Source organism: Oncorhynchus kisutch, linkage group LG21 (genome assembly GCF_002021735.2).
Source record: "Oncorhynchus kisutch isolate 150728-3 linkage group LG21, Okis_V2, whole genome shotgun sequence".
Classification (NCBI taxonomy): Eukaryota; Metazoa; Chordata; class Actinopteri; order Salmoniformes; family Salmonidae; genus Oncorhynchus; species Oncorhynchus kisutch.
In genome coordinates this window covers 43,598,337-43,620,944 of record NC_034194.2, presented here as the reverse complement: position 1 = coordinate 43,620,944, position 22,608 = coordinate 43,598,337, and the positions used below count along the sequence as shown (strand labels likewise).

Genomic DNA, 22,608 nt, shown 5'->3' with positions numbered 1-22,608 from the left:
CTAATACCGTGCTAAATATCTGATGTGTTAGGTGGGATACTAATACCGTGCTAAATATCTGATGTGTTAGGGGGGATACTGATACCGTGCTAAATATCTGATGTGTTAGGGGGGATACTGATACCGTGCTAAATATCTGATGTGTTAGGTGGGATACTCATACCGTGCTAAATATCTGATGTGTTAGGGGGGATACTGATACCGTGCTAAATATCTGATGTGTTAGGTGGGATACTAATACCGTGCTAAATATCTGATGTGTTAGGGGGGATACTGATACCGTGCTAAATATCTGATGTGTTAGGTGGGATACTCATACCGCGCTAAATATCTGATGTGTTAGGGGGGATACTGATACCGTGCTAAATATCTGATGTGTTAGGGGGGATACTGATACCGTGCTAAATATCTGATGTGTTAGGTGGGATACTGATACCGTGCTAAATATCTGATGTGTTAGGGGGGATACTGATACCGTGCTAAATATCTGATGTGTTAGGGAGGATACTGATACCGTGCTAAATATCTGATGTGTTAGGGGGGATACTGATACCGTGCTAAATATCTGATGTGTTAGGTGGGATACTGATACCGTGCTAAATATCTGATGTGTTAGGGGGGATACTGATACCGTGCTAAATATCTGATGTGTTAGGGGGGATACTGATACCGTGCTAAATATCTGATGTGTTAGGTGGGATACTGATACCGTGCTAAATATCTGATGTGTTAGGGGGGATACTGATACCGTGCTAAATATCTGATGTGTTAGGTGGGATACTGATACCGTGCTAAATATCTGATGTGTTAGGGGGGATACTGATACCGTGCTAAATATCTGATGTGTTAGGGGGGATACTGATACCGTGCTAAATATCTGATGTGTTAGGTGGGATACTGATACCGTGCTAAATATCTGATGTGTTAGGGGGGATACTGATACCGTGCTAAATATCTGATGTGTTAGGGGGGATACTAATACCGTGCTAAATATCTGATGTGTTAGGTGGGATACTAATACCGTGCTAAATATCTGATGTGTTAGGGGGGATACTGATACCGTGCTAAATATCTGATGTGTTAGGGGGGATACTGATACCGTGCTAAATATCTGATGTGTTAGGTGGGATACTCATACCGTGCTAAATATCTGATGTGTTAGGGGGGATACTGATACCGTGCTAAATATCTGATGTGTTAGGTGGGATACTAATACCGTGCTAAATATCTGATGTGTTAGGGGGGATACTGATACCGTGCTAAATATCTGATGTGTTAGGTGGGATACTCATACCGCGCTAAATATCTGATGTGTTAGGGGGGATACTGATACCGTGCTAAATATCTGATGTGTTAGGGGGGATACTGATACCGTGCTAAATATCTGATGTGTTAGGTGGGATACTGATACCGTGCTAAATATCTGATGTGTTAGGGGGGATACTGATACCGTGCTAAATATCTGATGTGTTAGGTGGGATACTGATACCGTGCTAAATATCTGATGTGTTAGGGGGGATACTGATACCGTGCTAAATATCTGATGTGTTAGGTGGGATACTGATACCGTGCTAAATATCTGATGTGTTAGGGAGGATACTGATACCGTGCTAAATATCTGATGTGTTAGGGGGGATACTGATACCGTGCTAAATATCTGATGTGTTAGGGGGGATACTGATACCATGCTAAATATCTGATGTGTTAGGGGGGATACTGATACCGTGCTAAATACCTGATGTGTTAGGGGGGATACTAATACCGTGCTAAATATCTGATGTGTTAGGGGGGATACTGATACCGTGCTAAATATCTGATGTGTTAGGTGGGATACTAATACCGTGCTAAATATCTGATGTGTTAGGTGGGATACTGATACCGTGCTAAATATCTGATGTGTTAGGGGGGATACTGATACCGTGCTAAATATCTGATGTGTTAGGGGGGATACTGATACCGTGCTAAATATCTGATGTGTTAGGGGGGATACTGATACCGTGCTAAATACCTGATGTGTTAGGGGGGATACTAATACCGTGCTAAATATCTGATATGTTAGGGGGGATACTGATACCGTGCTAAATATCTGATGTGTTAGGTGGGATACTAATACCGTGCTAAATATCTGATGTGTTAGAGGGGATACTGATACCGTGCTAAATATCTGATGTGTTAGGTGGGATACTCATACCGCGCTAAATATCTGATGTGTTAGGGGGGATACTGATACCGTGCTAAATATCTGATGTGTTAGGGGGGATACTGATACCGTGCTAAATATCTGATGTGTTAGGTGGGATACTGATACCGTGCTAAATATCTGATGTGTTAGGGGGGATACTGATACCGTGCTAAATATCTGATGTGTTAGGGGGGATACTGATACCGTGCTAAATATCTGATGTGTTAGGGGGGATACTAATACCGTGCTAAATATCTGATGTGTTAGGGGGGATACTGATACCGTGCTAAATATCTGATGTGTTAGGGGGGATACTGATACCGTGCTAAATATCTGATGTGTTAGGGGGGATACTGATACCGTGCTAAATATCTGATGTGTTAGGGGGGATACTGATACCTTGCTAAATATCTGATGTGTTAGGGGGGATACTGATACCGTGCTAAATATCTGATGTGTTAGGGGGGATACTGATACCGTGCTAAATATCTGATGTGTTAGGGGGGATACTGATACCGTGCTAAATATCTGATGTGTTAGGTGGGATACTGATACCGTGCTAAATATCTGATGTGTTAGGGGGGATACTGATACCGTGCTAAATATCTGATGTGTTACGGGGGATACTGATACCGTGCTAAATATCTGATGTGTTAGGGGGGATACTGATACCGTGCTAAATATCTGATGTGTTAGGGGGGATACTGATACCGTGCTAAATATCTGATGTGTTAGGTGGGATACTGATACCGTGCTAAATATCTGATGTGTTAGGGGGGATACTGATACCGTGCTAAATATCTGATGTGTTAGGGGGGATACTGATACCGTGCTAAATATCTGATGTGTTAGGGGGGATACTGATACCGTGCTAAATATCTGATGTGTTAGGGGGGATACTGATACCGTGCTAAATATCTGATGTGTTAGGGGGATACTGATACCGTGCTAAATATCTGATGTGTTAGGGGGGATACTGATACCGTGCTAAATATCTGATGTGTTAGGGGGGATACTGATACCGTGCTAAATATCTGATGTGTTAGGTGGGATACTGATACCGTGCTAAATATCTGATGTGTTAGGGGGGATACTGATACCGTGCTAAATATCTGATGTGTTAGGTGGGATACTGATACCGTGCTAAATATCTGATGTGTTAGGGAGGATACTGATACCGTGCTAAATATCTGATGTGTTAGGGGGGATACTGATACCGTGCTAAATATCTGATGTGTTAGGTGGGATACTGATACCGTGCTAAATATCTGATGTGTTAGGGGGGATACTAATACCGTGCTAAATATCTGATGTGTTAGGGGGGATACTGATACCGTGCTAAATATCTGATGTGTTAGGGAGGATACTGATACTGTGCTAAATATCTGATGTGTTAGGGGGGATACTGATACCGTGCTAAATATCTGATGTGTTAGGTGGGATACTGATACCGTGCTAAATATCTGATGTGTTAGGGGGGATACTGATACCGTGCTAAATATCTGATGTGTTAGGGGGGATACTGATACCGTGCTAAATATCTGATGTGTTAGGTGGGATACTGATACCGTGCTAAATATCTGATGTGTTAGGGGGGATACTGATACCGTGCTAAATATCTGATGTGTTAGGGGGGATACTAATACCGTGCTAAATATCTGATGTGTTAGGTGGGATACTAATACCGTGCTAAATATCTGATGTGTTAGGGGGGATACTGATACCGTGCTAAATATCTGATGTGTTAGGGGGGATACTGATACCGTGCTAAATATCTGATGTGTTAGGTGGGATACTCATACCGCGCTAAATATCTGATGTGTTAGGGGGGATACTGATACCGTGCTAAATATCTGATGTGTTAGGTGGGATACTAATACCGTGCTAAATATCTGATGTGTTAGGGGGGATACTGATACCGTGCTAAATATCTGATGTGTTAGGTGGGATACTCATACCGCGCTAAATATCTGATGTGTTAGGGGGGATACTGATACCGTGCTAAATATCTGATGTGTTAGGTGGGATACTAATACCGTGCTAAATATCTGATGTGTTAGGGGGGATACTGATACCGTGCTAAATATCTGATGTGTTAGGTGGGATACTCATACCGCGCTAAATATCTGATGTGTTAAGGGGGATACTGATACCGTGCTAAATATCTGATGTGTTAGGGGGGATACTGATACCGTGCTAAATATCTGATGTGTTAGGTGGGATACTGATACCGTGCTAAATATCTGATGTGTTAGGGGGGATACTGATACCGTGCTAAATATCTGATGTGTTAGGTGGGATACTGATACCGTGCTAAATATCTGATGTGTTAGGGGGGATACTGATACCGTGCTAAATATCTGATGTGTTAGGGGGGATACTGATACCGTGCTAAATACCTGATGTGTTAGGGGGGATACTAATACCGTGCTAAATATCTGATGTGTTAGGTGGGATACTAATACCGTGCTAAATATCTGATGTGTTAGAGGGGATACTGATACCGTGCTAAATATCTGATGTGTTAGGTGGGATACTCATACCGCGCTAAATATCTGATGTGTTAGGGGGGATACTGATACCGTGCTAAATATCTGATGTGTTAGGGGGGATACTGATACCGTGCTAAATATCTGATGTGTTAGGTGGGATACTGATACCGTGCTAAATATCTGATGTGTTAGGGGGGATACTGATACCGTGCTAAATATCTGATGTGTTAGGGGGGATACTGATACCGTGCTAAATATCTGATGTGTTAGGGGGGATACTAATACCGTGCTAAATATCTGATGTGTTAGGGGGGATACTGATACCGTGCTAAATATCTGATGTGTTAGGGGGGATACTGATACCGTGCTAAATATCTGATGTGTTAGGGGGGATACTGATACCGTGCTAAATATCTGATGTGTTAGGGGGGATACTGATACCTTGCTAAATATCTGATGTGTTAGGGGGGATACTTATACCGTGCTAAATATCTGATGTGTTAGGGGGGATACTGATACCGTGCTAAATATCTGATGTGTTAGGGGGGATACTGATACCGTGCTAAATATCTGATGTGTTAGGTGGGATACTGATACCGTGCTAAATATCTGATGTGTTAGGGGGGATACTGATACCGTGCTAAATATCTGATGTGTTACGGGGGATACTGATACCGTGCTAAATATCTGATGTGTTAGGGGGGATACTGATACCGTGCTAAATATCTGATGTGTTAGGGGGGATACTGATACCGTGCTAAATATCTGATGTGTTAGGTGGGATACTGATACCGTGCTAAATATCTGATGTGTTAGGGGGGATACTGATACCGTGCTAAATATCTGATGTGTTAGGGGGGATACTGATACCGTGCTAAATATCTGATGTGTTAGGGAGGATACTGATACCGTGCTAAATATCTGATGTGTTAGGGGGGATACTGATACCGTGCTAAATATCTGATGTGTTAGGGGGGATACTGATACCGTGCTAAATATCTGATGTGTTAGGGGGGATACTGATACCGTGCTAAATATCTGATGTGTTAGGGGGGATACTGATACCGTGCTAAATATCTGATGTGTTAGGTGGGATACTGATACCGTGCTAAATATCTGATGTGTTAGGGGGGATACTGATACCGTGCTAAATAATAATAAAAGAAAATAAACAGAACATAGAACACAGAGAACAAAGCTATATACTGGTGTCGTCAGATCTGGAGGACATGAGAACTGAGCCGTGCAACTGAAAGCCCTGTCACCCATGGTTTTTAGGCAGCTGCCGGGCTGCTGAAGGGAGACGGACCTGGAGGTGCGAAGTGTGCGTGTGAGGCAGGAGGGTAGAATGAGGTCAGACAGGTACTTGGGGCCAGAGTTGTGGATAGCTTGGTAGGTAGGATGAGGTCAGACAGGTACTTGGGACCAGAGTTGTGGATAGCTTGGTAGATAGAATGAGGACAGACAGGTACTTGGGTCCAGAGTTGTGGATAGCTTGGTAGATAGAATGAGGACAGACAGGTACTTGGGTCCAGAGTTGTGGATAGCTTGGTAGATAGAATGAGGACAGACAGGTACTTGGGTCCAGAGTTGTGGAAAGCTTGGTAGATAGAATGAGGACAGACAGGTACTTGGGTCCAGAGTTGTGGATAGCTTGGTAGGTAGAATGAGGACAGACAGGTACTTGGGTCCAGAGTTGTGGAAAGCTTGGCAGATAGAATGAGGACAGACAGGTACTTGGGTCCAGAGTTGTGGATAGCTTGGTAGGTGTGAACCAAGATGTTGTACTCGATGCAGGAACATATGGGGAGCTATTGGAGGTTGAACAACACTGGAGTGATGTGCTCTCAGGGGAGAGGTGTGGGTGAGGACACCTGCAGCACAGTTCTGGACATATTGTAGCCTGTTTATGCACTTGGCAGATGCTCCAACAAAATGTCTGATGTGCTATGGTGAATAAAGATGTCTGTAAAGCCTGGCCTTCAATTTTACACTGTTTGGTTTCCTCAGCATTACCGAAAGACTTGGTTCACATGCTAATATAAATGACGATGAAGGAAAGTTTGACTCTCACCAAAGCCTCCCAAACTAAGAATCTTAAATAAACCTCAACATGTTTAATATACGGTTCCAGGGTGAATATCCACAGCTGCCAGAGAGCAATTTTCGGGTTGAATAGCTTTGAGAATGCTTAGAATACTTAGAATGCTTAGAATGCTTAGAATAGTGGAACTACCTATGAATACTGATCTCTATTCTCACTCTCTGTGCATACTAGGAAAATAACACCTCATACCTGTTTCACTTCATGGACTTTTATGGAGTTTTAGTTCCAACCTGATCTAAGGTAGCAGGCGTAAAATAAATGTTTAAGTGCTCTACGTACTCTACGCAAACGGAGTGACGGTGGTCTGTTTGCGTCGCTCTCTGCGTAGTTCTGCGTACTTTTGTGTGGCTGAATTTTTGGAACGGACCGTATGTGACGCTCAGTCGCCCTGTTTGCATATAGTGTGTCGAGCCCTTTAGGACTGGTTTCCCAGACACAGGTTGTTTCTAGTTCTGGACTAAAAAGCTTTCTCCACTTTTTAGTTCAGGACTAGGCTTATTTGTGTCCAGGAAACTGGCCCTTATACAACTCACCATCTGTCTAATTCAAACGGCATAAAATCACAGTAATTTTCGTTAATGCCTGGAACCAGACAAGGTTGTCCTGTATCGCCTCTTTTAATAGCTTTTGTCATAGAGCCATTTCCCATCTCTTTTAGAATAGTGAAACTACCTGCTGATAAAAAAAAAAGGGATATACAGCCTCCTCTCTGTTTAGGTTTTCTAGAATTCCAAAGAATTCAAGTTAAAGTCGGAAGTTTACATACACCTAAGCCAAGTACATTTCAACTCAGTTTTTCACAATTCCAGACATTTAATCCTAATAAAAATGTATTGTCTTAGGTCAGTTAGGACCACTTTATTTTAAGAATGTGCAATGTCAGAATAATAGTAGAGAGAATTATTTATTTCAGCTTTTATTTCTTTCATCACATTCTCAGTGGGTCAGAAGTTTACATACACTCAATTAGTATTTGATAGCATTGCCTTTAAATTCATTTGGGTCAAACATTTTGGGTAGCCTTCCACAAGCTTCCCACATTATGTTGGGTGAATTTTGGCACATTCCTCCTGACAGAGCTGGTGTACCTGAGTCAGGTCCCTCGCACATGCTTTTTCAGTTCTGCTCACAAATGTTCTATAGGATTGAGGTCAGGGCTTTGTGTTGGCCACTCCAATACCTTGACTTTGTTGTCCTTAAACCATTTAGCCACAACTTGTCGATATAGGACTCGTTTTGCTGTGGATATAGATACTTTTGTACCTGTTTCCTCCAGCATCTTCACAAGGTCCTTTGCTGTTGTTCTGGTATTGATTTGCACGCTTCGCACCAAAGTATGTTCATCTCTAGGAGACAGAACGCGCCTCCTTCCTGAGCGGTATGATGGCTTTGTGGTTCCATGGTGTTTATACTTGCGTACTATTGTTTGTACAGATGAACGTGGTACCTTCAGGTGTTTGGAAATTGCTCCCAAGGATGTACCAGACTTGTGGATATCTACAATTATTTTTCTGAGGTCTTGGCTGCTACTCATCTCCAGCACACATGCAAGAGACTCTGAACTTACAATGGCCCCAAGTTGTTATATATTTTTCTTGTGCTTTATGCTTTTTTCATCATGACTCCTGTGTGGTTTGTGGACTATGAACTTGCTTGTTTACCCAACCATGGGCCAGACTATGTTTGTTCCCACACTTGGGACTCTGACTCTCTATTGGTTACACAGACTATTGACCTCCCATCTTATTCTAACCACCCCTCGCCAGCTTTGTTTTCATGCTACCGTATGAAATTGCTGTACAATAATATCTTGTTGCCATCTGATGATGCACATTCAGATGTCATAAATCAACACTGCAGAGCTCTCCCTGTCCTCTGCCGTGCCTTGATTGTATTACTGCTGATGATATCTGGAAATGTGCCTGTACACACTGGCCCAGCTACCTTTGCCAGCCCCAATTCTGACTTGTGCTCTGATATTTGCTTCACTGATTTCTGCTCTGGTAAAAGCCTGTGTTTTCTGCACGTTAACACTAGAAGCTTATTACCGAAAATGTATAAATTGAAAGTGTGGCTTTACAGCTCCAATCCAGATGTGTTGGTCATTACTAAGACATGGGTAAGAAATACCTTTCTGGTATGTAACCTTTTTCAGTTTGACAGATCTACCAAAGGGGGTGGAGTGTCAATCTTTACCAAGGAACACCTTCAGTGCTCGGTTATCTCCACCAAGTCTGTCCCCAAACAATTTGATTTGCTGGTTATAAGGATTAAACTTTCAAATAGCTCTTTGTTGATTGTTGCTGGGTGTTATCGTCCACCATCAGCACCGGCCTGTACCCTACCTGCAGTAAGTCCCTACCTGTACCCTACCTGCAGTAAGTCCCTATCTGTACCCTACCTGCAGTAAGTCCCTACCTGTACCCTACCTGCAGTAAGTCCCTACCTGTACCCTACCTGCAGTAAGCCCCTACCTGTACCCTACCTGCAGTAAGTCCCTATCTGTACCCTACCTGCAGTAAGTCCCTACCTGTACCCTACCTGCAGTAAGCCCCTTACACTAAGTCTGAATTTGTCCTACTTGGTGATCTAAACTGGGACATGGTAAAACCAAGTCTTAAAGCAATGGGACTAAATCTTTCTCAGATTATTCCCACAATGTATGACTCAAACACCCAGAAAAGGCTACTCTCATTGATGTTATCCTCACAGATAATCCTGATAGGTGTCAGTCTGGTGTTTTCTGTAATGACCTTAGTGATCACTGTTTTTACAGCTTGTGTTCGTAATGGCTGCTCAGTGAAACGACCTGTCCTGAATTAAAAAAACTTTAATGAGCAAGCCTTCCTTCATGATCTGGCTTCTGTAAATTGGTATAGAATCAGCTTGGTCCCCTCAGTCGAATACGTTTGCACCTTCTTTTTTTATATTTCTAGTGCCATTGTTCTAGAAAACAGTTAAAGACCTGGAGAATAAACCCGGCTCCTCACAGCTGCCCCATGTCACTCAATGTTGATGATGTTGTTGTTACTGACAAGAAGCAGATGGCTGAGCTCTCCTTGCCCATCCAACATTTCCTCATCTCCCAACCCTTCTAATGCGAGTTGCCCCGATGCTCCTCCCTCTTTTTCCCCTGCCCCGCTACAAAGTTTCTCCCTGCAGGGAGTCACTGAGTCCGAGGTGCTAAAGGAGCTCCTTAAACTTGACACCCCAAAAAATCTGCGTTAGATGGTTTAGACCCTTTCTTCTTTAAGGTTGCTGCCCCTATCATCACCAAGCCTCTCTCTGACCTGTTTAACCTGTCTCTCCTCTCTGGGGAGGTTCCCATTGCTTGGAAGGCAGCCACATTGCATCGTTTATTTAAAGGGGGAGATCAAGCTGATCCTAACAGTAAAAGGCGAATTTCTATTTTGCCATTCATCAAAAGTGTTGGATAAACTTGGCAATAGTCAACTGACTGTCTTTCTTGATATCTATAGTATTCTCTCTGGTATGCAATCTGGTTTCCTCTCTGATTATGGATGTTTCACTGCAACCTTAAAGGTCCTAAATGATGTCACCATTGCCATTGATTCTCAGCAATGTTGTGCTGCTATTTTTATTGACAACGCTTTTGATACGGTAGACCATTTCATGCTTGTGGGCCGGCTAAGGAGTATTGGTGTCTGAGGGGTCTTTGGCCTGGTTTGCTAACTACCTCTCTCAAAGAGTGCAGTGCATAAAGTCAGAATATTTGCTGTCTCAGCCACTGCCTGTCATCAAGGGAGTACCCCAAGGCTCGATCCTCGGCCCCACGCTCTTCTCAATTTACATCAACAACATAGCTCAGGCAGTAGGAAGCTCTCTCATCCATTTATATGCAGATGATACAGTCTTATACTCAGCTGGCCCCTCCTTGGATTTTGTGTTAAATGCTCTACAACAAAGCTTTCTAAGAGTCCAACAAGATTTCTCTGCCCTTAACCTTGTTCTGAAAACCTCCAAAACAAAAGTAATGTGGTTTGGTAAGAAGAATGCCCCTCTCCCCACAGGAGTTATTACTACCTCTGAGGGTTTAGAGCTTGAGGTAGTCACCTCATACAAGTACTTGGGAGTATAGCTAGACGGTACACTGTCCTTCTCTAAGCACATATCCAAGCTGCAGGCTAAAGTTAAATCTAGAGTTGGTTTCCTTGATTGTAATCGCTCCTCTTTCACCCCAGTTATTACCTGTTACTTCGTGTATGTAGCCATGTTATTACCTGGTACTCCCTGTATATAGCCATGTTAATACCTGGGACTCCCTGTATATAGCCATGTTATTACCTGGTACTCCCTGTATATAGCCATGTTATTACCTGGTACTCCCTGTATATAGCCATGTTATTACCTGGTACTCCCTGTATATAGCCATGATATTACCTGGTACTCCCTGTATATAGCCATGTTATTACCTGGTACTCCCTGTATATAGCCATGTTATTACCTGGTACTTCCTGTATATAACCATGTTATTACCTGGTACTCCCTGTATATAACCATGTTATTACCTGGTACTTCCTGTATATAGCCATGCTATTACCTGGTACTCCCAGTATATAGCCATGTTATTACCTGGTACTCCCTGTATATAGCCATGTTATTACCTGGTACTCCCTGCATATAGCCATGTTATTACCTGGTACTTCCTGTATATAGCCATGTTATTACCTGGTACTTCCTGTATATAGCCATGTTATTACCTGGTACTCCCTGCATATAGCCATGTTATTACCTGGTACTTCCTGTATATAGCCATGTTATTACCTGGTACTCCCAGTATATAGCCATGTTATTACCTGGTACTCCCTGTATATAGCCATGTTATTACCTGGTACTCCCTGTATATAGCCATGTTATTACCTGGTACTCCCTGCATATAGCCATGTTATTACCTGGTACTCCCAGTATATAGCCATGTTATTACCTGGTACTCCCTGTATATAGCCATGTTATTACCTGGTACTCCCTGCATATAGCCATGTTATTACCTGGTACTTCCTGTATATAGCCATGCTATTACCTGGTACTCCCAGTATATAGCCATGTTATTACCTGGTACTCCCAGTATATAGCCATGTTATTACCTGGTACTCCCTGCATATAGCCATGTTATTACCTGGTACTTCCTGTATATAGCCATGCTATTACCTGGTACTCCCAGTATATAGCCATGTTATTACCTGGTACTCCCTGTATATAGCCATGTTATTACCTGGTACTCCCTGCATATAGCCATGTTATTACCTGGTACTCCCTGTATATAGCCATGTTATTACCTGGTACTCCCTGCATATAGCCATGCTATTACCTGGTACTCCCAGTATATAGCCATGTTATTACCTGGTACTCCCAGTATATAGCCATGTTATTACCTGGTACTCCCTGCATATAGCCATGTTATTACCTGGTACTTCCTGTATATAGCCATGCTATTACCTGGTACTCCCAGTATATAGCCATGTTATTACCTGGTACTCCCAGTATATAGCCATGTTATTACCTGGTACTCCCTGCATATAGCCATGTTATTACCTGGTACTTCCTGTATATAGCCATGCTATTACCTGGTACTCCCAGTATATAGCCATGTTATTACCTGGTACTCCCTGTATATAGCCATGTTATTACCTGGTACTCCCTGCATATAGCCATGTTATTACCTGGTACTTCCTGTATATAGCCATGATATTACCTGGTACTCCCTGTATATAACCATGTTATTACCTGGTACTTCCTGTATATAGCCATGCTATTACCTGGTACTCCCAGTATATAGCCATGTTATTACCTGGTACTCCCTGTATATAGCCATGTTATTACCTGGTACTCCCTGTATATAACCATGTTATTACCTGGTACTCCCTGTATATAGCCATGTTATTACCTGGTACTCCCTGCATATAGCCATGTTATTACCTGGTACTCCCTGCATATAGCCATGTTATTACCTGGGACTCCCTGTATATAGCCATGTTATTACCTGGTACTCCCTGTATATAGCCATGTTATTACCTGGTACTCCCTGCATATAGCCATGTTATTACCTGGTACTTCCTGTATATAACCATGTTATTACCTGGTACTCCCTGTATCTTTTTTTATCCTTTATCTTGTAAAACGACCCGTCAGTAAGCATTTCACTATTAGTCTACACCTGTTGTTTACCAAGCATGTGACATAAAACATAGGATTTGATTTATATGAGTACCCTATATCTCTGTCCTGTATTTCAGAGACAGCAGGGCCACACCCAGCGCTTCATCAGGGAGGTGAATACCACCAGCAAGGCCTGTGTTCTGTGGGATCTGGACGAGGAGACGGACTATATTATCCAGGTCCAGTCCATTGGTCTGTACGGAGAGAGTCAGGCCAGCAAGAGGGTCCACTTCAGAACCCTCAAGAAGTCTGACCGCTTCCTGTCCAACAGCTCCAACCAAGGTAACCCTGACCCCTAACCCTGACCCCTAACCCTGACCCCTGACCCCTAAACCTGACCCCTAACCCTGACCCTTACCATTCCCCACCAACAGCTCCAACCAAGGTACATTTACACTAACCCTGACCCCTAACCCTAACCCTTACCATTCCCCACCAACAGCTCCAACCAAGGTAACCTTGACCCTCCCCTAATGTTAATAACCTCTAACCCTGACCCTTAACCCCTTACCATTCCCCACCAACAGCTCCAACCAAGGTACATTTACACTAACCCTGACCCCTAACCCTAACCCTTACCATTCCCCACCAACAGCTCCAACCAAGGTAACCTTGACCCTCCCCTAATGTTAATAACCCCTAACCCTGACCCCTAACCCCTTACCATTCCCCACCAACAGCTCCAACCAAGGTACATTTACACTAACCCTGACCCCTAACCCTTACCATTCCCCACCAACAGCTCCAACCAAGGTACATTTACACTAACCCTGACCCCTAACCCTGACCCCTAACCCTTACCATTCCCCACCAACAGCTCCAACCAAGGTAACCTTTACCCTACCCCTAATGTTAATAACCCCTAACCCTGAACCCTAACCCTTACCATTCCCCAATCAACAGCTCCAACTAAGGTACATTTACACTAACCCTGATCCCTAACCCTAACCCTCACCATTCCCCACCAACAGCTCCAACCAAGGTAACACTTACCCTACCCCTAATGTTAACCCGTAACCCTGACCCCTAACCCTTACCATTCCCCACCAACAGCTCCAACCAAGGTAACCCTTACCCTACCCCTACCCCTAATGTTAACCCCTAACCCTGAACCCTAACCCTTACCATTCCCCACCAACAGCTCCAACCAAGGTACATTTACACTAACCCTGACCCCTAACCCTAACCCTTACCATTCCCCACCAACAGCTCCAACCAAGGTAACCCTTACCCTACCCCTACCCCTTACCCTACCCATGTTAACCCCTAACCCTGACCCCTAACCCTTACCATTCCCCACCAACAGCTCCAACCAAGGTAACCCTTACCCTACCCCTACCCCTAATGTTGACCCCTTGCTCTGACCCCCAACTCTGACTATGACACTAACCCTGACCCCTAACTCCTTGCACTTCAGTTTTATATAGAACCTTCATATGGGCTATGGGATTTGTGTGTTCGTTTTCTATTATCCATTCAGTGTCTATTGTGACATTTTAATGAGGTGCTGATCATAGAAAATGTCAATGTCATTGTAATTTATGGGTAATTAACAATGCCTGTTTATTGATGTCTGTCTAGGGCGGTAGGGCTCTAGGGCCTTCGTTGCTGCATTACATAATGGAGCAGAAGTGTTTTGAGAGGCACATCATGTTCTATCACACCTGAGATACCTTCTGGAGAGACACCTCATGTTCTATCACACTTGAGATACCTTCTGGAGAGACACCTCATGTTCTATCACACCTGAGATACCTTCTGGAGAGACACATCATGTTCTATCACACCTGAGATACCTTCTGGAGAGACACATCATGTTCTATCACACATGAGATACCTTCTGGAGAGACACATCATGTTCTATCACACCTGAGATACCTTCTGGAGAGACACATCATGTTCTATCACACCTGAGATACCTTCTGGAGAGACACCTCATGTTCTATCACACCTGAGATACCTTCTGGAGAGACACATCATGTTCTATCACACCTGGCCCACCCACCTGAGGTACCTTCTTGCCTGCAGGCACAGATGGAGAGGAAGCCCCTGTTTTAGAAAAGGACTGCCCTGCTTTCTCTCTCTGCCTCTTTGTGGTGTTGTTGCATTTCTGCATGCAGATACAGAATGAGGCAGATACACAATGAGGTAGATACAGAATGAAGCAGATACGCAACGAGGTAGATACAGAATGAGGTAGATACAGAATGAGGCAGATACAGAACGTGGTAGATACAGAAATAGGAACAAACAGAATGAGGTAGATACAGAACGAGGCAAATACAGAATGAGGCAAATACAGAATGAGGAACAATTAGTCAGATACAGAATTAGTCAGATACAGAAATAGGCAGATACAGAATGAGGCAGAATGAGGCAGATACAGAACGAGGTAGATACAGAATGAGGTAGATACAGAACGAGGTAGATACAGAATGAGGCAGATACAGAATGAGGTAGATACAGAATGAGGTAGATACAGAAATAGGAACAAACAGAATGAGGAACAATTAGTCAGATACAGAATTAGTCAGATACAGAATTAGTCAGATACAGAATGAGGTAGATACAAAATGAGGTAGAATGAGATAGATACATAATACGGCAGATACAAAATGAGGCTGTCAGATTCGTGTGTATAGGTGGCAGGGAAGGCAGGCGCAGGAGAATCAAACTGAGTTTAATGGAGTTATTTAATAACAATGAACGAAACTTACTCCAAACACTAAATGTAACAATTAACAAAAATGGGTACGAGGACCCGACACGCACCAATACAAAAATAAATACAACACTGAAATACAAACAATCTCTGACAAAGACATGAAGGGAAACAGAGGGTTAAATATACAACAGGTAATGAATGGGATTGAAACCAGGTGTGTAGGAAGACAAAACCAATGGAAAATGAAAAATGGATCAATGATGGCTAGAAGACCGGTGACGTCAACCGACGAGCACCGCCCGAACAAGGAGAGGCTTCGACTTCGGCAGAAGTCGTGACCGAGGCAGATAAAGAATGACATAGATAAAGAATGAGGTAGATACAGAAATAGGAACAAACAGAATGAGGAACAATTAGTCAGATACAGAATGAGGTAGATACAAAATGAGGTAGATACAGAACGAGGTAGATACAGAACGAGGCAGATACAGAATGAGGTAGATACAGAATGAGGTAGAATGAGGCAGATATACAATGATGTAGATACATAACGAGGTAGACAAAGGCAGATACAGAATGAGGCAGATACACAATGATGTAGATACATAACGAGGTAGACAAAGGCAGATACAGAATGAGGCAGAATGAGGCAGATACACAATGATGTAGATACATAACGAGGTAGACAAAGGCAGATACAGAATGAGGCTGGATGAGGCAGATACAGAATGAGGCTGGTACAGAATGGGTTAGAATTAGGTAGATACAGATTGAGGCAGATACAGAATGAGGTATATATAAAGGCAGATACAGAATGAGGCAGAATGAAGCAGATACAGAATTAGGTAGTTACAGAATGAAGTAGATACAGAATGAGGCAGATAAAGAATGAGGCTGGATGAGGCAGATACAGAATGAGGCAGGTACAGAATGGGTTAGAATTAGGTAGATACAGATTGAGGCAGATACAGAATGAGGCTGGTACAGAATGGGTTAGAATTAGGTAGATACAGATTGAGGCAGATACAGAATGAGGCTGGTACAGAATGGGTTAGAATTAGGTAGATACAGATTGAGGCAGATACAGAATGAGGCAGGTACAGAATGGGTTAGAATTAGGTAGATACAGATTGAGGCAGATACAGAATGAGGCTGGATGAGGCAGATACAGAATGAGGCAGATACAGAATGAGGCAGGTACAGAATGGGTTAGAATTAGGTAGATACAGATTGAGGCAGATACAGAATGAGGTATATATAAAGGCAGATACAGAATGAGGCAGGTACAGAATGGGTTAGAATTAGGTAGATACAGATTGAGGCAGATACAGAATGAGGCAGGTACAGAATGGGTTAGAATTAGGTAGATACAGATTGAGGCAGATACAGAATGAGGCTGGTACAGAATGGGTTAGAATTAGGTAGATACAGATTGAGGCAGATACAGAATGAGGCTGGTACAGAATGGGTTAGAATTAGGTAGATACAGATTGAGGCAGATACAGAATGAGGCAGATACAGATTGAGGCAGATACAGAATGAGGTATATACATAATAAGGTACAGAATGAGACAGATTTAAAAATGAGGTAGATATAGAATAAGGTGCAGAACTGGGTTTAAATGCTATTTTAAATATTTTAAAATACTTTAGCTGGGCTTTATTGAGCTGGCAATGGAACCAATGGAATAGTTGGAAAAACTGCAAACTCCGCCCATCTGGCACTACAGGCAGGCTAAATACAAAACGTGGAAGTAAAGCACATTCTTAAATGTATTTCAAATATTTGTACTCAGGTCTGTAGTACACTATGCCAGTTAAGTGCCAACGGTCTCTATCTCAGTTTATTTTCTACCACCATTCAATTCAATATTGACATGGCACGAGTCGCTCTCTCTTAATTCATTATAGACAGTCTGGGCCCCCCCCCCCTTTCTCTCTCTCTCTCTCTCTCTCTCTCTCTCTCTCTCTCTCTCTCTCTCTCTCTCTCTCTCTCTCTCTCTCTCTACCTCTCTCTCTCTCTCGCTCTCTACCTCTCTCTGTCTCTCTCTCTCTGTCTCTCTCTGTCTCTCTCTCTCTCTCTCTCTACCTCTCTCTATCTCTCTCTCTCTCTCTCTCTCTCTCTCCCTCTCTCTCTCTCTCTCTCGCTCTCTACCTTTCTCTACCTCTCTCTATCTCTCTCTCATTTAGCAGACGCTCTTATCCAGAGCGACTTAGACGAGCAATTAGGGTCAAGTGCCTTGCTCAAGGGCACATAGAGAAGATATTTCACCTAGTCGGCTCGGGAATTCGGACCAGCGACCTTTCGGCTACTGGCGCACAACAACGGCTCGCTAGGCTACCTGGCATATGGCTGTGGTTGAAAATGACGGGGCTGTGACCTATCGACTGAGGCTAGCTCTCTATCCCCTCAGTATGCGCTGATGGACTGGTGAACTGAATTTGAAAGACGACTACTCTATATAGCCAGTCATGCAGATTCCTATCCCAAGGTGTTTATATTTTTTTGTTATTTTATTTAATAGCGTCATTAAAAGTGTGCTCTTTAAAAAAAAAAACTGATTGTACTGATTGTAGTCTATCAGGTTGTGTACATGGTGAACGCTGATGCTAGAGAATTATGAACGTTTCAGTTGGGCTGACTCAGGCCGGGTACCATTAGAAAGGCAGGCGTTGATCAGCTGAAGTGAAAGACCAGAAAGAGACGAGGTCAAAATCAACCCATCTATTCATTTCTCAGTGTCAAGCTCTTTCACCATTTCAATTTGACTGTTTTTTTGTTGTTGATTGAGCTGTTGACTAATGTGAATGATGTAAAACAACCAGGGACGTTACTTCCTATAAATCTACAGCCTGCTGTTTGCCGTGGCACCCCTCTAGCTGTGCTGAGACAATCCAATCACTGAGCTTCCTGTGTGAGTGGTCGTTAATGTTTGTGGTGTTTACGACACAGTTAAAAGTATCTTTCCTTGTTTATTTCCTCCACCTCTTCCATGTTATCTGTACATTATCTATATAGTTGGGTAATGTAGAGTGGAAAACTACATATCTTTGTAGTGATCAAAGTGAAATTAATAACTTGCTGTATGTTTTATGTGTTTGTTTTCACCCATCTACCAATAGGAGCCCTTCTTTGTGAAGCATTGGAAAACCTTCCTGGTCTTTGTGGTTGAATCTGTGCTTGACATTCACTGCTCGACTGAGGGACCTTGCAGATAATTGTTTGTGTGTGGTACAGAGGTGGCGTAGTCATTTAAAAATGGTTAGTGACTATTCTCGCACAGTAGTTCCTATATAGATGCTGGATCCATTTTATAAACCCGTCTCCAATAAGACCTTAAATAGATAGCTTGCTCAGAGGCCTTTTCGGCGTCAAGAGATATAACGACAAGGTCCACGTTGGGTAACCTCTGAGAATACATAATGTTGAAGAGATTGAAGAATGAGTTTCTGTTAGGAAGAAAGCCAGTCTGGTCCGAATCAACTAAAGTGCTAAGTCTGTTAGCCAGAGTTTTTGCTAAGATCTTTTGGTCTGCATTGAAGAGAGATATGGAATCTGGCTGTCTGATGTCCTTAGGCGAAGAGAGTAATTCCCCAAGATACAGATTTAACTTTGTGTATCATTTGGTAGCTCTCAGTTTTTCGAAAGTTGTCTGGCAAGTAATTTGTGCGGTTTGTCACCAAACTAAAAATATTTGTGCTTGTTATAAGAGAAAATATTTAGCCATTTTAGCTGAGAGAATCCGATTATATTCAAATTTTATTTGATTTATGTTTCTCCATAGATGTATGACTATCATTCTCCAGTAAGTGAATTTATTTTATTAATTAATTAATTTTTCAATTTCTACAACATTTTCTCTGTTTTTCTTCTGGCAGCCTGAAAGGACATGATACAGCCTCTCAAATAAGCATTCAGTGTTTCCCACAATACTAGGGATGTCTCATTCTGTGTTGTTGTTGGCATCAAAGAAAAATTATATTTGGTCTTTAAGATGTTCACAGAATGTCAGTTCTGTGAGGAGCTGAGGATTAAACCTCTAGACCCTCTCGCTTGATACGATGTCACTCAATCACAGGGAAAAAGGTCAGTGGGACTGCGGTCAGAAATTATAATATCATGATACTTCACATTACAGGTATAAGGGACTAATTTAGCATCAACCAAAAAGTAGTCAATTCGGGTATAAACATTGTGAACATGAAAGTGAAATGAGTATTCCCTACCTGTAAGATTGGAGATGATCCAAATATCAAATAAGTTAGAATTTTTGATGTAGGTATTCAAGAATTTGCTTGAATAGGAGGTAGGGGTACGCCGGGTAGAGGATCTATCCAAATATTGGTCTAGTACACAGTTAAGATCCCCCCCACCAATGACCAGGTTTAGTATGGGAGATATCTGGAATCAGGGCAAGGACTCTTTTGAAAAAGGTGAGGTTATCAATGTTTGGCCCATATATATTCAGTAGAGTTACAGAAGTAGAATGGGTCAATCCTATTACGATCGCCCTTTCTATTTGTAATAGTAGTTTTATGTAGAAAGGGAATTTCTTTCTGTACCAGAATCGCTGTGCCTCTCGTTTTGGCGGAGAAGCTAGAATGAATAACTTGAATGAATAACCACCTACATTTGAGTCTGCTATGAGAATTGTTTTTCAGATGGGCTTCTTGCAAAAAATATAATATCAGACGAGAGTGATTTCATGTGGGCTAGGACCTTGTCTCTCTTGATTGGTTTGTTAAAATCCTTGACATTCCAGGAAGAAAATGTAAGCCCCGCCCTCTTCTCGTTTGTAGTTCCTATGGTGGCCTGCATAATGGGCAACTCAATAAAAAAGTATGAAAGCGCACTAAACCATCAAGAGCAGCATACAGTGCCTTCGGAAAATATTCAGACCCCTTGACTTTTTCCACATTTTTTACATTACAGCCTTTTTCTAAAATTTATTAAATTCGTTTTTTTTCCTCAACAATCTACACACAATACCCCATAATGACAAAGCAAAAACAGGTTATTGAAAGTTTTTCAAATGTTTACATTTTTTTTAAACAGAAATAGCTTATTTATTCAGACCCTTTGCTATGAGACTCGAAATTGAGTTTCCAATGACCAGCTATGAGATGTTTCTACAACTTGATTGGAGTCCACGTGTGGTAAATTAAATTAATTGGACATGATTTGGAAAGGCAGACACCTGTCTATATAAGGTCCCACAGTTGACAGTGCATGTCAGAGCAAAAACCAAGCCATGAGGTCGAAGGAATTGTCCGTAGAGCTCAGAGACAGGATTGTATCAAGGCACAGATCTAGGGAAGGGTACCAAAAGAATTCTGCAGCATTGAAGGTTCCCAAGAACACAGTGGCACAATCGGGGTAGAAGGGCCTTGGTCAGGGAGGTGACCCAGAAACCAATGCTCACTCTGAACCTTCCAGAAGGACAACCATCTCTGCAGCACTCCACTAATAAGGCCTTTACGGTAGAGTGGCTGATAGCCCGCTTGGAGGTGCCAAAATGCACCTAAAGACTCTCAGACCATGAGAAACAAGATTCTCTGGTCTGATGAAACCAAGATTTAACTCTTTGGCCTGAATGCCAAGCGTCACGTCTGGAGAAAACCTGGCACCGTCCCTACGGTGAAGCATGGTGTTGGCAGCATCATGCTGTGGGGATGTTTTTCAGCAGGGACTGGGAGACTAGTCAGGATAGAGGCAAAGATGAATGGCGCAAAGTACAGAGAGATCGATGATAAAAACCTGCTCCAGAGCGCTCGAGACCTCAGACTGGAGCGAAGGTTCATCTTCCAACAGGACAACAAATGACACCGATTTTCCTACACTAGTAACTGGACGAGGAGTGGGACAACATTCCAAAGGCCACAATCAACAGCCTGATCAACTCTTATGTGAAGAGGATGTGTCGTGCTGCATGAGGCAAATGGTGGTCACACCAGATACTGACTGGTTTTCCGGGCCACGTCCATACCTTTTTTTAAGGTACACTGTAGATACACAAAAGTATGTGGACACACCCTCAAATCAGTGGATTTTACTATTTCAGCCACATCCGTTGCTGACAGGTGTATAAAACACAGCCATGCAATCTCCATAGACAAACATTGGCAGTAGAATGGCCTTACTGAAGAGCTCAGTGACTTTCAATGTGGCACTATCATATGATGCCACCTTTCCAACAAGTCAGTTCATCAAATTTCTACCCTGCTAGAGCTTCCCCTGGTCAAATGTAAGTGCTGTTACTGTGAAGTGGAAACGTCTAGGAGCAACAACGGCTCAGCCACAAAGTGGTAGGCCACACAAGCTCACAGAGCGGGACCGCCTAGTGATGAAGCGAGTAGCTCGTAAAAATCGTCTGTCCACGGTTGCAACACTCGCTACCGAGTTCCAAACTGCCTCTGGAAGCAACGTCAGCACAGGGACTGTTCATCGGGAGCTTCATAAAATGGGCTTCTGTCACGCCCTGATCTGTTTCACCAATCAGTGTGCTTGTCTCCACCCCCCCCCAGGTGTCGCTCATTTTCCCCATTATCCCCTGTGTACTTATACCTGTGTTTTCTGTTTGTCTGTTGCCAGTTGTTTGTCAAGCTTACCAACGTTTGTCCTGTCAGCTCCTGTCTTTTCCCAGTCTCTCTTTTTTTCACCCTCCTGGTTTTCACCCTTGCCTGTCCTGACCCCGCACGCCTGACCTGCCTGTCATCCTGTACCTTTGCCTCTGTTGCTGTAATAAACATTGTTACCTCAACACGGTCTGCATCTGGGTCTTACCTTATCCTGATAGGTTTCCATGGCAGAGCAGCTGCACACAAGCCTAAAATCACCATACGCAATGCCAAGCGTCTGCTGGAGAGGTGTAAAGCTCCCCGATATTGGACTCTGGGGCAGTGGAAACGAGTTCTCTGGAGTGAGGAATCACTCTTCACCATCTGGCAGTCCAACAGACGAATCTGGGTTTGGCGGATTCCAGGA

General features: G+C 42.9%; 1 protein-coding gene across 1 annotated transcript in view; it reads left to right on the top strand.

Moving 5' to 3' along the window:
* Nucleotides 1–22,608, top strand: part of LOC109880966 (fibronectin type III domain-containing protein 4) — an 86,643-nt gene that overhangs the window by 43,257 nt on the left and 20,778 nt on the right. Inside the window, exon 3 of the mRNA XM_020473145.2 lies at nt 13,036–13,240. Within this exon, the coding sequence (XP_020328734.1) occupies nt 13,036–13,240 (205 nt within the window). The remainder of the gene's footprint in view (nt 1–13,035; nt 13,241–22,608) is intronic.